This window comes from Erpetoichthys calabaricus, chromosome 4, assembly GCF_900747795.2.
Source record: "Erpetoichthys calabaricus chromosome 4, fErpCal1.3, whole genome shotgun sequence".
Taxonomy (NCBI): domain Eukaryota; kingdom Metazoa; phylum Chordata; class Cladistia; order Polypteriformes; family Polypteridae; genus Erpetoichthys; species Erpetoichthys calabaricus.
In genome coordinates, this window is record NC_041397.2 from 277,166,382 (window position 1) to 277,184,521 (window position 18,140).

The window sequence follows — 18,140 nt, forward strand, 5'->3', positions numbered from 1 at the left end:
GCCGACCCCTGGGCTAGTGCGTAGCGCCCACACGGGGGTTGGCAAGCGAAGCGAGCAGGGGGCAGAGACCCCTAGTAAAATGTATTATTAACTCAGGAATCAATGAGCACTGCTGGCCAGGGCCTGTATCAGATCCTATTCCACCATTTATTCTGAAGATCACAGTGGCCATCACGTTGTTACACCTTCACGTTATTACCACCTGATTTTTCCTGTAGTTCTAAAGGGTGGTCATGGGAAACGCTTTTAGGTTAATTATAAGTTTTAGAAATGTACTTAACGTTTGTCTCTTTCTAAAATCAGGGAGTCTCCAGTCTTTGGATTCACATTACAAAGTGTCTCTGCCAAAATGATTTCAAGGAACAATAATTTATTAAGTAACACAAAAAAATATACAGATATTAGAACATCTAAGTAGATTTATAAGATACAAACAGAAAAAGAAATTATAAAAACACATAAAACATTCAATCTTGACTGTTAAAGAGCTAAGCAATGGTTTAAGGTGTTTCTGCCGTTATTGGCTGGCAAACAACATGAACCACTAGTCCGTGTCACAAGCTTTTCCATGATCCACTGAGTCAGAACTTTGTAATAGCCCCTGTCTATGTCCCCATTTCTCTTTCGCTAAGCCACACATTTTCAGCATGTGGCCCTATGGTGTCTCTCTTCCTCTGAGGCAGGCCTCATCCCCGTCAAGTTTAAATATGGAATGCTAACAAAAGAACAAAGCCAGTTGGGACTAACACAGACTGAGCTCACTGTCGTATTATTGCTATCTGACAAGACCTGCTTTAATACTATGAAGGCAACTCAGTCCATGGAGGGCTATTGTATTATTGCAGAAACTCCAAACATTGTTTATATACCTTCAAAATAAATTAAAAAAAAAAGAAAAGGTTTTCCAGATCTTGAAGTTTAGTTTTTTTTAGACAGACTTTGGTTATTCATGCAGCTGTCTTGTAGTGATTTCTTACGTGGAAATGTTACTGAGATGCTGCTTATCTTTCGCTTTTATTGTTCGTTTCTTCACTTGTCATTGTGCAAACTGAACTATAAAAAGTGAAATAAAATGAAAAAAAAAAGCACTTTGTATTGTTTTCCGGACTACAGAAAAACAGCAGGAATAGGTCAGCTAGATGTGCAAAGTGTTTAATTTGAAGTTATAATCATTAAGCACACTCGGTGTCAGCTGCATTAACAAAGAGATGACACTGCAATCTTATTCCCACTTACAAGAAACTGTAAAGAAAAAAATAAAGTAAAACTCAGTCATACTTTAAAAAGTGCATTAGCCCTGCCATGAAGCTTCTGATTGACATTCTAAAAATGCAAACTCCCCAATAACAGTATATTTAATGAAAATGGGAGTCCAGATAAAAGTCAGAGGCGTAGCTAGGGTTTTCAGCGCCCGGGGACAACTGAAGATGTTGCTGTTGACTGTTTGCCACAATGCAATGGGGAACATCAATTCAACGCCCCCTGGATGCTGTGCCCGGGGACAGATGTCCCCCCTAGTCCCTCCCCCAGCTACGCCACTGACCAGAATGAAAGCCTGTGCTCCTCCATGGACTGAGATGAACAGCTAAGGGTACCACCAATACTCAGGCTTTGGTCCTGTTAACTCAAAGTGAAACCTCTGGGGTCCGAACGCGTGGCTTCTTGTCACACCTGACAGTGTCGGGCTGTACATGTAGCTGTCACCCAGAGACCCCTTGTGCCTCCATATGCCGATTCTGCTCGATGAGGATCAAGTTTGCATTTCTCTCGATGTACACCGATAGATACTCTTGCTAACTTCAGATGGAGCTCCCTGCAACTGCTTACATTTTTTCCCTGGCAGCTGAGACTTTGGTTCCAATAAAACTTAGTGAAATGAATTCTTGTAGTAAAAGTGAGTTCACCTAAAAGTTGAACTCTTTGTTCCTTACATACAAGACATTACCAAAATCACAGATACTTGGGGAAATCTGAACAGAATGCAGGCCCACAGGTTCATTGCCTAAAAATCATAACCCAAACAGAGTTTGTAGTTTTCTTTCCACACTAGCCGGGAATTCAACAAATGGTGCAGATTGTTTTACAACAGAAGGGGTTATAAATCTGAATGAACCGAAATCTAAATAATTATTAAATATGTGACTGATGCCTTTATCCAAAGAGGCATACAGGTTTATAATGCGGTGTAAATGGTTACAGTAGAAGCATTGTGTCAAGATCAAAGTTACAACTTTAATGTTAAAATGATTTAACATATTTCAGGCAGTGCTGAACATAATAGGACTGCTTTCAAAATGACATTTCAGGATGAGTCTGTGGACATGATAACTAAAAAGCAAACCACCCAGTGCAAATGAAACTGGGCACATTTATTAGCAGTGTAAAATGGTGGACGCTAGTTGATTTTGAGCAGAATCCCTCCAGTAGATTTTGCTCCACAGTGATGATGATTTTGTTTTTCTTTTGCACAGTTGGTCTACCTGCAACACAGTGTCACAGATTATAATATTGGCCGGCAATATTTTATGCCTGAAGTCTAAGCACAGAACGCTTCACATTTTTTTACAGCAGAGCCGAGGCAGGTTACGTGACCTACTCAGGTTCATGTGGTGAGCTGTAGGTTGGGAATCAATCCAGCCACCTTGTGCTTTAAAGTGCAGGATCTTCGCCAATACGCTATCCACCCTGCCTGCCTGCCTCACTGCCTTAGTATTAAATAGCTTGTGTTCTTCTATGGCCTCAACTACAAACATAGCATATCAAATCACTGTGTCACTGCGTTACATGAATGGAACTAAAAGTAAACCAACGTGTTCTGTAATGACATAATGTTTTACATTTTACACAACATTAGAATGCCTAATGAACAATCCAAATGTTGAAAGACATTCCAATTCAAAACATAAATATTATAAAGGAAAATATCATCAAACTCCAAAACAAACCATAAATCTCCTCTTAAGACAGTATAGCGTAATTAACTCAGGAGGTGTTTCTTTCCAAGAAACTGGACTTTTCTATCAAATGCTGTTGACCTAATTGGAGAATTTGGTTCATAGAATGGGTTCATTGCAAACTGAAAGAAAGAAAAAGAAAACAAAAGTTCAAAATTAAGCCATTTTAGTGCAGCCGTAAACAACAGTAAAGTTGGACCTGCCAGGTGCCCCACGCTGCTAGGACAGTTCTGAGGTTCTCAACTGGTGGGCTGTAGAATGAATGCTTAGCTGTGTCCTCATAGGATGAAAGTAGTTTCGACAAATAGGAAAGTGCTGCCCAACTCTGACTTGGCATCTGTCTGCAGTTACTATAATAACTCCTTTATATTTAGTGTTGTGGTGCAGAATTGTGTGGTTCATTCTTTTGTTTCTAAACAATTTCTGCTTCACAGAGCTATGCCAGTAATCATATAGTTAACTTTTAAAATGTACCATAAAATCGTTAAAAAAAAAAAAAAATGAAAAAAATACAGACCTTTATATACAAATCGTAGACTTCATTAAAAAAATTCTTTATCCCATCTTCTTGCCTTACATCATGAAGCATAATAAATCTAATATGTATACAGAGCAAAGTTAAGGAACTCCAAAATCTCTTCTTGTTAAATACCTTATTTTCAATTATACTCTTAAAATGAGTAGGGTGAACAAAATCGGCATTCCCTTCTTATCCCTTCACAGTGAACGTTTTTATTAATGTAGTATTTGTTGCTGAATTCTGCCGCAGCTATAAGCACAGTTTCTCTTTTGCCTATCCACATACAGTAAAACCTCTGGTTACGAACGTTTCCGAACACGTACAAATCGGGTTACGATCAAAAAGTTTGCCAAACTTTTGCATCTGTTCACGACCACACACTCGGGTGGCGAACAAAAACACTGGCAGTTTCCCTTCCAGTTCGTACACGCCAATGATTTCCGCACGTGTTCAATCTCTCCCTGTACATTGTTCTCGGTCAGACGTGCGTGTATTCGCTGTGAACTCTTTGTGCTCTATTTCATGTGCTTTTGCCTTAATTTTGCAATTAACCATGGCCTCTAAGCAAGTGAAGAGTGGTAGTGTTGGTGAGAAGAAAGGTTTGAAGAAAATTGAAATCAAATTAAAGAAAGAAATTATTAACCTCATGCAAGGCTAGTTTTCTTGGTTGTTTATGGTTAGTTTTTGTAGAAATTAAGGATTTTTCAAATTTTCTTTTTTTTCCCTGTGCTTAAAACTCATAAAAAAAAAGTGTTTACAGCGAGCAGTTCATAAGGGTGTAGCGCGAACTCTTGCAAGGTTAGTTTCCTCTGTTGTTCAAGGTTTTCTCAGTGTTATACAATGTTTTTGCGTTTACTATTACACTGTGCTTTCTATGGTATAATTAACTATTTTTGTGCTTAAAAATCTTTAAAAAAAAAAAAAAAAATATATATATATATATATATTTACATACAGTTCGTATGGTCTAATTACACCCTTACTGAAATCAGAAGCGATACTTGTCAGCCGAAAAAGCTGAATACATACATATCTAACTGCAGTTCTCTCTAGTGAAACCTGTAAATATAAAATAATTGCAGAAAAAAAAATATTCTGCCATGTTAGGGAAAAAATACAAATCACCTTTAAAAACTTCATAAATAATAATATCTGATGGAAAAGGATATGTCCAGCAGTCACAAAAGCAGAGACAAACCATTCATTAAACTTGTCCACGGTTTTTAAATACATGTTGTTGGATAGCCACATGTTCTCGTCCACCAGGTCTAGAGCAGCATGTGCTATGAACTGATTCAGATGCCGATGATCATCCTGTTTTTAGTCATGCAATAAAAGAATTAATAATCAGACACAATAAAACAGTTTCATGACAGATTTCACAGAGAAATATAAGTATCAGGCTCTGTTTATTCATATATTATGACATAATTTCTCCAGGCTTGTTCATAGCAAATGTTGGTTTGATGGTATTCAATCATAATGCTTTTTCAGTATAGATCAGAAAACTAAAAGAAATTGTAGAATGTTTTTAATCATCATCATCTATTGACTTAACATGAAATACAGGGCTATTCAAAATGAAAGAGTAGATTTCAAAAATTTATTTCAAACAAACTGTAATATTCGATCATTTTCCTTAATAAATAAATGACCAAGTATAATATTTTTGTCTCATTTGTTTAACTGGTTTCTCTTTATCTACTTTTAGGACTTGAGTGAAAATCTGATGATGTTTTAGGTCATATTTTTGCATAAATATAGAAAATTCTAAAGGGTTCACAAACTTTCAAGCACAACTGTACTCTAACTCTGTAATATCTGTTTAGCTGGGATTGAAGCACTAGTCATAACTGAAAACAACGCAGATGGATTAAAATTATATTCTTGAAGAATGGGTCACTCTATGCAAGAAAGCTGAGACTAGGAAGGAAAATAAATTTTCAACATGATGGCTGCTCATTGAGTGACAAAAACGAACACATTAAACATCCCTCAGTGGTGTGGTCAGAGCCAGGGCCTATGTCTAAGTGAAAATCTGTGGAATACACATTGTAGTTTTGGACCGCAGATACATGCAAAGTAGAAAAAGGAGACACTTTTTTTTGTATCAGCAAAGATTAGTCTACAGGGACAAGTTAATAACAGTTTCAAAGCAGAATTGTGTTAATATGCGATGGAGATAGGAGGATAGGCATTCCAGGAAAGAGGAAAAAGGCTGGGGATTGCATTTTTATGCTTGTTATACAGGTATTGCTTTCAAAATGAATTACTAAAATGGGATAACATCAACAAAAAAAAGAATAATTCACATTGTAGATCTACAAATGTGTACTTCTAATCAATGCACTCACCTTTGACTCTGCTTTACCTGCTGGAAGAAATTCCAATTCAAACACGGGGTTATCATGATGACCAACCATAACAAAGTAGAAACTTCCTGACATGATGAAACACTGCAGTGCAAAATATAATAAATTTAAAAAAATTACTCAAAAATATATAATGTACTTCTACTTGGAGTTGGCTCTTGAAAAAGATTTTTGTATGGTCAATCAGTATTTTTTCTAATCATATTGCAATTACATTTAAATGTTACTTATTAATTATCCCTTATTGTATGGTAAGGCAGTACAACCACCATCAGCACAAAGGCAAAATAGAAAGCATTACTGTGACTGATAAAATTCCTGTGACAATTGTTTTTTATTGATGACTAGTAAAATAATAGGAGAGTGGAAAAATAAATTTAAATAGCAACAATCACAAAACCAGTATATACAGTGCATCCGGAAAGTATTCACAGCGCATCACTTTTTCCACATTTTGTTATGTTACAGCCTTATTCCAAAATGGATTAAATTCATTTTTTTCCTCAGAATTCTACACACAACACCCCATAATGACAACGTGAAAAAAGTTTACTTGAGGTTTTTGCAAATTTATTAAAAATAAAAAAACTGAGAAATCCCATGTACATAAGTATTCACAGCCTTTGCTCAATACTTTGTCGATGCACCTTTGGCAGCAATTACAGCCTCAAGTCTTGTTGAATATGATGCCACAAGCTTGGCACACCTATCCTTGGCCAGTTTCGCCCATTCCTCTTTGCAGCACCTCTCAAGCTCCATCAGGTTGGATGGGAAGCGTCGGTGCACAGCCATTTTAAGATCTCTCCAGAGATGTTCAATCGGATTCAAGTCTGGGCTCTGGCTGGGCCACTCAAGGACATTCACAGAGTTGTCCTGAAGCCACTCCTTTGATATCTTGGCTGTGTGCTTAGGGTCGTTGTCCTGCTGAAAGATGAACCATCGCCCCAGTCTGAGGTCAAGAGCGCTCTGGAGCAGGTTTTCATCCAGGATGTCTCTGTACATTGCTGCAGTCATCTTTCCCTTTATCCTGACTAGTCTCCCAGTTCCTGCTGCTGAAAAACATCCCCACAGCATGATGCCGCCACCACCATTCTTCACTGTAGGGATTAGGAATGGGAATTGATAAGATTTTCACGATTCCGATTCCATTTTCAATTCTGTATTGATTCTCCTATCGATTCTTATTTTTAAAAAAGGAGAACACACAGGTCAATTAGCTTAGAACTTTGTTTTATATCTTATCTTTGAACAAGATAGAAATTTAGGAGTAGCATGACCTTACAAACCCAACAGTGAGATCTTAAGAGATCCACAGCCTACGGCTTCTCGATGGGGTACCACGGGGTCCCCAGAAAAAAAATTGTAAATGTAAAATAATAATAAAATAAATATTCTTCTGTAGCAATAACAAAGTATAACATAAATTATTCTGTGGCAATTACACAAGAATGTCCAGTAACATTTACACTCTCCTTTTTAAAAGTATATATGAGCTGAGCACTCAAAAATAAAACTACATCAGCCAGCAACAAATACAATCAACTCAAGTCCAATGGAACTGTGCACTGTGCAATTCTGCAACCATCAACTATTTTGACAGCTACATCCATGTTGGCCGCATTATCAACAGTGGCTGCGACAACCTTGTCTTTGATACCATACTCCTCCAAGATCTCATCAGTTTCCTCTGCTACAGCTGTCCCTGTCCGGGCCTGGTACACTGGTTTGGTTTTGAGGACTTTTTTTTAAGCCTGGCCATTCCTGACATAATGCAGCGTTACTGTAAGGTAATGATCTTGACTAAAACTCGTCCATCCATCTGCAGTGACGGCTGCCTTCAACACATGTTTCAGCTCAGAAATCAGATTTGCCTTTTCGACCGCATACCAAACAGGGATCAAGTGGTTGGTTAAACTGTCTCTGTTTGGGGCTTTGTACTTAGGGTTCAGAGTCTTTGTCATTTCTCTAAAAGATATATAAATGGAAACGGATGAAACATCTGGTAAGAGGACAACATGCAACTTTGAAATTCCCTGACTTAGCCTACAATTAAACACATTCACTTACCGAAAATCGGGGGCATCTACTGTGGCAAATGGGTGCAAGCCTTTTACCACAAACTTAGTCACTGCTCGGTGACATTCGTCTATCCTGCCGTGTCATTTTACTTTTCCCCGCCTCTGTAAAAGAAGAAGCTACCGGTAGACTGCAGCGAGAACTGCTGGCATCTGAGACAGCCAGACTCTGTCTGTCTCTCTCGTCATGGTCATCTAAATGCAGTGCACAGTAATAGCAGGTTTTGCAATAAGGCAAATCGCGCTCACATAATATGCAATGTTAGTTGATTAGTTACCTGCCGTATTAACGGGAGAGGACGTGCAAACGTTACCGCTGCTGCTGGGTTGAGATTCACTAGTCCGGAGCAGATCAAAAACACGACATTCATTTAAGGTTATCACGTGTTTTGTGAGCAAATGCTTTTGCATATTCGTAGTGTTTCCTCCCTTTGAAGAAATATCTACTTTGCAAGTATTGCAAGTTGCCCTGTTGTCATCCTTTTTCGTATGTATAACCAAACTTTTGAGCATTTGTGCCGCTTAGGCACCATGTTTCCTGCTGGGTAAATGACGCTACGCAACGTGGTGACGTCATTCGAGGCGACTGGAATCGATAGGGGAATCGTTTGCAAAAATGGCAAACAATTCCAAGGAATTGAAACAGTGGGAACCGGTTCTCAACAAGTACCGGTTTTCGATTCCCATCCTGTGCCAGGTTTCCTCCAAACGTGACGCCTGGCATTCACACCAAAGAGTTCAATCTTTGTCTCATCAGACCAGAGAATTTTCTTTCTCATGGTCTGAGAATCCTTCAGGTGCATTTTGGCAAACTCCAGGTGGGCTGCCATGTGCCTTTTACTAAGGAGTGGCTTCCGTCTGGCCACTCTACCATACAGGCCTGATTGGTGGATTGCTGTAGAGATGGTTGTCCTTCTGGAAGGTTCTCCTCTCTCCACAGAGGACCTCTGGAGCTCTGACAGAGTGACCATCGGGTTCTTGGTCACCTCCCTGACTAAGGCTCTTCTCCCCCGATCATTCAGTTTAGATGGCCGGCCAGCTCTAGGAAGAGTCCTGGTGGTTTCGAACTTCTTCCACTTATGGATGATGGAGGCCACTGTGTTCATTGGGACCTTCAAAGCAGCAGACATTTTTCTGTAACCTTCCCCATATATGTGCCTCGAGACAATCCTGTCTCGGAGGTCTACAGACAATTCCTTTGACTTCATGCTTGGTTTGTGCTCTGACATGAACTGTCAACTGTGGGACCTTATATAAACAGGTGTGTGCCTTTCCAAATCATGTCCAATCAACTGAATTTACCACAGGTGGACTCCAATTAAGCTGCAGAAACATCTCAAGGATGATCAGGGGAAACAGGATGCACCTGAGCTCAATTTTGAGCTTATTGGCAAAGGCTGTGAATACTTATGTACAAGTGCTTTCTTCATTTTTTTATTTTTAATAAATTTGCAAAAACCTCAAGTAAACTTTTTTCACGTTGTCATTATGGGGTGTTGTGTGTAGAATTCTGAGGAAAAAATTAATTAAATCCATTTTGGAATAAGGCTGTAACATAACAAAATGTGGAAAAAGTGATGCGCTGTGAATACTTTCCGGATGCACTGTATAAGAACTTCTAATTCAACTGAGAAATTCCAACAATGTCATACACATCTAACATTAACAGTTTAAGAGGTATGACTTAAAGACCACTGCTATTTTTTAGAAGCACTTGTTTTTATAGTAAAATTAGGGACACGCCTTCTTTTTTAAATCCTCCACATCACAGAAACTAATACAGATAATAACCTAAAGTTGGGCACACTCGTTTTTGGGTACAACAACATTATTTCCATAACATATGAACCAAACTGGAGATGGCTGGTCCAGAGGCCTCTGTTGATTTCAAGTGAGCTGACACCTGCAAATCCTTTGGGACATTGGCAGATAATCCCTACACAAGTAAAGGAGCCATCAGTAAACTGGACAAGGACAGCCACCCAGCACACGGGATGTGTAACGCAGCTACTACTGTGCCACCATAATGGTATTGTATTTTATGTCTGTTTTAATCATGTGCATACGTGTCAGCGTGGGATGAAGGGGGGAAATCCAGGTTACATTCTTTTTTTCAGTATTGTCTTTGCGTTAGTGGATCTGTACAGGAATTACCATGACCAACTATTAACTCTTTCGAGGCGGTGTCGAATTATAATGGCGTATGGTAAGGTCTTCACGCAGCTGCTGGCCGCTACACGAACACATTCGACACTACGATCAGCTGGGGACCGATCAGACGATGCTGGTACATCACTTTTGTTTTCGATTGCCAGCTCATTTGCATCAAAATCGGAGTGCGATAAATCCGATTCATCGAGAACGCGCAAAACGTTGTCTACGGAGAATTTTGCTTTGCGCATTCGCCTCGCTCTCTCGCCAGATCCGCTTTTAGCTCAGGTGGCCGGCAGCTGCTCTGCGGCACATTCCTGCCGAAAAAATATTCAGCCCTGAAAGAGTTCATTACACTGCGGGTTCAACTTTTACTTTGCATTGCGGGCTTTTACCGCTTAACTGTACACTAATGATTTGCAATTTGTAGTAACTATATCCAAGAACTATTGTTATATTTGCATCCATAGTTCACTATTCATATCAAAACCCGCTATTCTGAATTTGTATCTTAAAAAAATGTAAAATGTTTGGTGCTCTCATTGTTTAAAAGTGTTCTGCGTTTGATTTTTTGCCCTATTACTAAATGAAAAATGTTTACCAAAAACGTGAGCAAAAAGACTGTAACTGCCCCTCCGCCATTCCCTTCTGTCACCAACAAAATGCAGTTCATTTTTTCAGTCGGTAAGTAACCAATCTTTTAAATTTTAGTTTACTAAACATCATATCCATTCATTATGTGTTTTTAAGTGTGCATTACACATGCATGTTTATTTGGTCGTGCGTGATGTGTTCACTAACTAACATTCTTAAGCATAAGAATGAACGGTTCAAGTTTATTAACAAGTTCGGACACAATAAATGCCAAGTACCTCTGCTGCTCAAGCAACTGTGATTTAACTGTGATCATGTCAAGGTGGGATCAAGCCCACCTCACTACCTCTACCGAAGACACCCGCACCAGGTACACGCATATAATCTCAAATTATGAACATCACATATGGAAATAATAAATCGGGTACGGGAATTAAAGTAGAAGTTCCAAAGCTTTATATCGGGTAAACTTCACCCGCCTGTCTTGCTCATTTGTGCACTGCAATGAATGTAATTAACTGATGAGTGCAGCATTTCATCTGCTGGAATTCAATTTTTGCTCTTATACTGCAGTTAATGGACACTGATGAAATATTTTTGAAAGGGTTATGCCACTTTGTGGTAAAAGGTGATATGTAATTGAGTGTTTTGGGACCATATAAAGTAAGGGCCTGGAAAGTGGTCGTTAGTTTGTGCGTAGCATTATTTGGCGAGTCTTAATTCCTGCAGCTGCCTCCTTGTTTGCCAGACTACGCAAAGCTGCTAGAAGAGGTGACACCAGCCCTCCCTCGGCAATCTGCAAAGCAAGATCATTCTCTTTCGTCTCAACTGCAGTATTTGTGGCTTGTTCAAAGTACTTATTCAAATCACTACTTTATTACCTTTTAAATGGTTGGTATAGTTTTCCTCACAACTGGGTTTTTTTTTTTATGTTTTTATGTCATTTTTATTTTCATTGCAACACTGGGCTCTTGTTCCGAATGACCTAATATATGGACGTTTTCTCTTTTTGTGGTATTGTAAAACCTCATTAAAGTGACCTGCTCTGATCAGGCCATACTCATATCAACCATCCAGGACTCATCTTTTCTTCCAGAAGCTTTTTACTGTTTACACAGGTTTACAATCTCAAGGATCGAAGTTGAGGCACAGATGTGTGTGCTGGATAGTGCATTGTTGGGGGCGCCTGTACTTTCGGTGAAAATGTGCAATTTTCCTGTTATTTCATACTGAGAGCGAGAGTTATTTGCATTTTTTTTCTCTCGCCTATGATAAGGCTTCTTTGCAAGCAAAGTCACTGGGTGTGCCCCAAATTCACCTTGTCGGTAGTTCGGGACACATCTTCATTGTTCAACCTCACAATCTTAAACTTCACCTGTTTAATGGAAGATAATATTACTAACTGAAATGCTTATGATTAAAATCAAGAAATTGGATGGTATTTGGGTTTGTTTTCTAAAACGGCTGCCTAACATCAACCAAATATACCGTTTACCGCTATTTCTTGCTACTTCCATCGGTCTCTAAAAATGTTCCATAATTTTATGGTTCACAGAAAATTCTCTGTAGACGTCCATAATCAAGTGTGCTCTATAAAGTAATGAAATATCCTATATCGTTAATAGTGTAATAAAGACTGACTAATTGACTGATTCAGTTCTTTTTTTAACATAAGTGATCAGTGATGCACGCTGTCTCTTAATGAAGTGAGCCATGTCTGTCGCTGACAGCTGACGTGACTGATCATCCTCACCGAAGACACCAAGTTACTGTTTTGGCCTGCAGAAAACTGACTCTCAGTCAGGATGACTATATTGTAGCACCACCTTGCATATAATAGCCCCTCTGTCATTCTTCAAAATGATACCTTCGAACTGATTATGCTAGCAGTATGTCAATTTCTTCATACATCTGTAAAGAAAATTTAATTACTTTTGGGACGATCCTTTTAGCCGACAGAAAACACCCATGGGGAAATAACAATATAGATTATCTTTTATTAGTAGGGACAAAAAAGTTATACTTACACAGAGCTATTCAAATGTATCATTAAAAATACACACACAACAAGGCTGCTCTCCGACAACGTAAAATGTACACTCGCGCTATCACTTATTAGCATACGTAACACATTAAGATGAAAACTGGCCAGTATCTAGCATTAACTGCACTGTCAAAAATGTATTCACTTTAAGAAGTATAATAAACTATAACCTAAGTGACAGCGCTTACCTTCAAGTCGTTCTATCTTCCGGGAGAACGACGGCGCCTATTAATGACGTCACAGCCGACTCGCGTCTGCAAATAGATATTATCGTGCGCATGCGCTGAGAGCGCGTTCCCGCCTCCACTCTTGGTTTATTACTGCCATCTGCTGTATGGAGGAAGAATTCCACATATATCTCTTAATCATTGGAACATATCTGTAAACGATATAAAGATATCTTGAAATGCATCTCGAATTAAGATATCTTTAATGTACTTCAAGATATCTTTAAATGATTTGCAGATATCTTTAAATAAATACTTGTGCATTTAAAGATATGTTTAAATTAATTACAGATATCTTCAAATGAGTACTTGCATATTTAAAGATATATTTAAATGATTTATAGATATCTTTAAATGAATTACAGATATCTTCAAATGAGCGCTTGCATATTTAAAGATATCTTTAAATGATTTGCAGATATCTTTAAATCACTTCCTCTTTATTTAAAAGTTATGTTCATTATTCAAAAATCACATCACTTCCTGTGAATGGCTTCCGTTATTCATTTGTTTATTACAGAATTACAAATATACTTATATTTCTATTTTCCAACATGCGAATAGTGCAGTCTCACAATCACGCCCCAGAATGCTCAACATTCATTTCATAGTAATTTTTCACAGTTTTTCATTATAAATAGTACCGTTTCTCGCGAAATATCAATGGCAGCTGCCGCACGTTTGGGTTTCTTAGTTCGAATAAAGGCGGTCGATTCCAGTCCTACTCCTCGATATTTTACCTTTTTTTCCATATTTTTTTGTCCATGTGTGAAAAATATGAAATATGAGAGCGATTGTTTGCGCCGTTTATGTTTGCTGTGCACAATTTGTTCGCAGCGCTGGTTATTTGCTTATTTGTATGAAAGGCAATTTCGACATGTTTTTAGACTCATCTTTTTAGAAAGTCATTTTGTTAAAGTATTTTATAGACTCTTCTGTTCTTTTTTTATTTATTTTATTATTCTATTTTTACTCTGTAGCACTTTGGGATTGCTAAAATATAAAGTGCAATATAAATAAAATTTATTATTATTATTATTATGTTTATCATGCGGCTTTCTTACGTAGACATTTAGATAGCGCTTTGAGTACTGAGAAAAGCGCTATATAAATGTAATGAATGATTATTATTATTATTCTAAATGTGTGCTTGTGTGTACTGTTTAGCTTTCGTTTTGCAGATCACATGTCAAGAGAGAGGGGTGAAGTCCAGCGAGTGTTAGCCCAGGCGCTGACATTCGTACATCAAGCAGAAGACGAACTTGGAGCAGACACGGAAGGGCAGAATTCGGCTGCAGATTCTGAAGCGGCCGCATTTGTTCGCGAAACAAGAGCCTTATTTCAAAGACGTTCAACTGCAGAGACGATTCACAGAAGAGGAGGTGATGACTAAATAACCTCCAAACCGTGATACGGAATAATTCACTACATAATTAAAAATTGCCCGTTTATCACGATTAATTCATGATGGAACTTTATATCCACTTTTCTTAGCAAATTTGATGTGTATTTAATGAGCGCATACTAACAAAAATGTGATGTATTAGTGTTAAACTAATTTCTGAAACATAACCTCACACTGTATTTTTATAGGCAGAAAATATAAAGGACGGGTTAGAGGCGATATCTGGAAAACTAACATGTTTCTGTTACAAAAACATAATGAAGACTTTGGCCCTCCACCATTAGAAATGGCCAGGTTGACAAGAAATGGTCTAGGTAGTAGTTTTAATGAATGTGTCAATAATTTGGCAGTAAAGTATACTGATAGACTAATAGATTACTCTATTATATAAAAAAAAATCCTTTGGTAGGGAATGGCTAGGAGACGATACGTGATCTGCATGTTAACAGCACAGAAGACAAATAAAAGACCCGTGAGACAAAAGAGAATGGCCACGGAGCGTCTTGCGGGGATATACTGTAGAACATGAGATTCTTGCAAGACACGCCCTACTTACAAGCAATATCAGAGCACGGCCAGCAAAAAAATCAGTAGTGTAAAGGCACGCAGTAAACCAGGGGTCTCAGTGCATATTAAGCGTATAAAGGACAATACGTTATAATTGAAACGACGATGACTAAAAGATCACATTAGCGCAAACAAAAGGAAATTAATCATCAGGACCAGGTGTAATTGAAAAAATACCAGGACAAAGCGAGGTCAGAAATAAAAGGCAAAGAGCAGAAAACAAAGTCTTTTCGCCTTTTCATCATTCAATGCACAAAACATAGATTTACACAATAATGGACCATACACTATGAGAATTTGAGGTCCCGCAACAGTTGCAACGACAAGTTTAATTTCAAAGAAAACACAGTTCGGTCAGGTGTATATTTATTATCACGGAAAAGCGATCACAAGAGACAGGAAGTGGCAAAAAGGACAGCGGCTGTACAGGCTTTAAAATGATCAATGGACAGCGCGACAGCAGCGGCCCCCCAACCTTCACAACGCGAGCAGCTTTATAAGTCCTGCAAGAAAGAATTTTAACCGCGCCCGGGGCCGGAAATAAAGGACAATTATTGTTTTTACAACGTCACGCGAGACAAGGCAGTGAGCCATCATTTAAAACAAGTCCACAGTCATCTAACCTAGCAGTTGTTGGATTGCTTTTGGCAGACATGCATCATGTGTTCCCAGCTCTTAAAACAAAGACATGCGACAAGCAGAACAGGCAGCTAGCAAGCAGCAAGAACAGAGGAGATGATCCGACGGCATATCTTTAGCATGCGTTCAGCCCCCCTCCCCCCTCACAAGGCCAGCAGCGTTATATGTCATGCAAGAAAGAGATGTAACCACGCACGGGGCCGGAAATAAAAGACAAGTATTGTTTTTACAAAAGTTTTTAAAGTAAAAGTGAAAATAATGCATATGTAACAATTCCCATGAAAATAACAATCTCTTTAAATTGTATATCCGGTAAACCAAACACGGGGTGGGTGAGCAAGCCCCCTAGTTTATTAATTATGAAGTGATTTTAACATCTGTAATTACATCTCTCTATTATAAAAAAAAAACTCACGGAAGACACTTAAAAGATCTGCGAGACGAAAGAGATTGGCCACGGAGCGTCTCGTGGGGACATTAAACATGAGACTTTGTGCCAAGAGATTGACCCAGGACCGTCTCACGAGGACGTAGAACATGAGATTCTTGCAAGACACACCCTACTTACAACCAATATCAAATAAGACAACGGGCAGCAAAACACTAAGTCGTGTCAAGGCTTTGAGCACACACAGATCCAGGGCTCTCAGCGCATATAAAGTGTATAAGGACAATACGTTATAGATGAAACGTTGACGACTAAGTGAAGAAGAAAGAGCAGTGTGGAGAAAAAAGACTGAAAAGTGGTGGAGAGAAAAAAAATGCAAAAAAGAAAAAGAATAATCTAGGTGCAAATTCAGAAAATAAGGAAAGTAATAATCAGCCCGGAACAAGTGGAATAAAAAAAAAGCACATCCAATCGGGCTCAGAAATAAAAGACAAAGAGTAAAAGACAAAGTAGAACTTCATAAAGACGTTCAAAAACGCTGGCGCGATACATGTGCAGAGAAAGTTAAAGAATATGAATGCAGGAAAATTAGAAAGTATAAAAAAAAAGAGAGTAAAGATTGCATTAGCACAAACAAAAGGAAATTATTACACGAAAAAAGGGAAAATAATCACCATGGACCAGGTGTAATTGGAAAAAAAAGCAGGACAAAGCGAGGTCAGAAATAAAAGACAGAGTAGAAAACAAAGTAAAACGTCATAAAGAGGTTAAAAAAACAAGGGGGGCCAAAGACATGCTCTGTGTAAAATAAAAAAATATTATTTTTTGGAAAAAATATTTGTCTTCTTCATGTCTGTCGGTGAATTATAGTTCGTACTGCTGCCTGATAGCACCACATCATATTGATTGGTAACTCTGAGCTGGCCTTGGGTGAGTGTGTGTGCGTGTGGGTCCAGCCTGTAAAAGACTGACATCCAATTCAAGTGTGGTTTCTATGTTCTCATTTCTTCTGGTGGTACAATCAAATAACAAATTTAAATGCACTGCCTATGCAAGCTTGGATCCCCTGCATAACTGTGGAGTAGTTCACCCTTACCACCCAAATATGGCACCCCTTCTTCCCTTCTATTATCTCTTCCACCGGCAGTTTCAACCTTCAACACCAACCTTCCTGCAGACTCAGTAAGCTGTTGTTGTAAAGTGGTTCTAAATCCCGTTATGGTGTCACAGTCAGCCTGGATTAGCTCCAGGTGCAGCAGACTAGAAAAGTCTTTGGTGGGTTTTTGGATCCTTAAACTCTAGGGCAGGGGTATTCAACTAAAATCTAAAGAGGTCCAATTAGAAAAAATTTCTTGAAGCAATGGTCCGGAAGATCATGTTGTCTAACTATTTAGCATCATATATATTTAAGTAGCCTAGTGGTTGTATCAGCATCTGTATGTAATCAATACCAGACTTTCAAATCAAATGAGTTCAGTACAATTCAAAAACTTTTTGACAATATTTATTGTCATGTAACACAGAACTGAACATGTACGTATGACTGCAGATATTTATAATGTTCCGTCATAGTATATAATGTTCTTAAATTTACTAAATAAAAGTAGGGCTGCATTTCAAAATAAGACAAAATCAATAAAATGTGAAAATTGTGTATGTTTAAATAAAGTGCTTAACTTCAGAAAAATAAAATAAATGAAGAAAAAGCTTGAATTTCCCCTTTTCTGTTTCACATCTTGACTCAACAGTCTCAACCAATTTTACAGATAATAAATCTCAACACATCTTAACAATTAAACAGTTTTAAATACTCACTTTCTTCCCCTCTTATATTCATCACCCCACTTTTTTGCTCAGTGAGAGAATTGAGCTCTAGCTTGTCCTGCCAGGATTTTAAACCTGGGCTTGAATGGAGTCAGAGCCATTCTCAGAGACATGTGGAGGTGTTCATTGGTGAGCCTGGAACGATATTTAGTTTTATGTTCATTGTGGAGAAAGCTGCCTCGCAGTTGTGTGTGGAGCCAAACATGGTCAAGATGTACAAGGCTACTTTCCTCAGACCTGGGAAAGCTGTGTCAGGGACCATTTCAAGCCAGAAAGTGGAAGGGTCAGTTCTTCCACACTGCTCTTTCAGGGCCACATCTGCTTGGAAATCAACCAGTTGCATCTGAAAAGGCCCAGCATTTACCCATTTAAAGTGCTGT

At 38.4% G+C, this 18,140-nt stretch overlaps 1 protein-coding gene across 2 annotated transcripts; it reads right to left on the minus strand.

Annotated features, from left to right (window-relative positions):
- Positions 1-447: 447 nt before the first annotated feature.
- trappc2 (trafficking protein particle complex subunit 2) lies at positions 448-12,967 on the minus strand. Of its 2 annotated transcripts, none has more exons than XM_051927287.1 (5): positions 12,899-12,967; positions 5,829-5,930; positions 4,640-4,788; positions 3,472-3,553; positions 448-3,076 (listed from the first exon to the last, which is right to left on the minus strand). In XM_051927287.1, exons 2-5 carry the CDS (start codon positions 5,919-5,921, stop codon positions 2,978-2,980), a joined length of 423 nt encoding a protein of 140 aa, XP_051783247.1. In that variant the 5' UTR covers positions 5,922-5,930; positions 12,899-12,967; the 3' UTR covers positions 448-2,977. The 2 variants fall into 2 exon arrangements, with proteins under 2 accessions (XP_051783247.1, XP_051783248.1); XM_051927288.1 differs by lacking the exon at positions 12,899-12,967 and adding an exon at positions 12,599-12,698.
- Between the last annotated feature and the right edge of the window lie 5,173 nt (positions 12,968-18,140).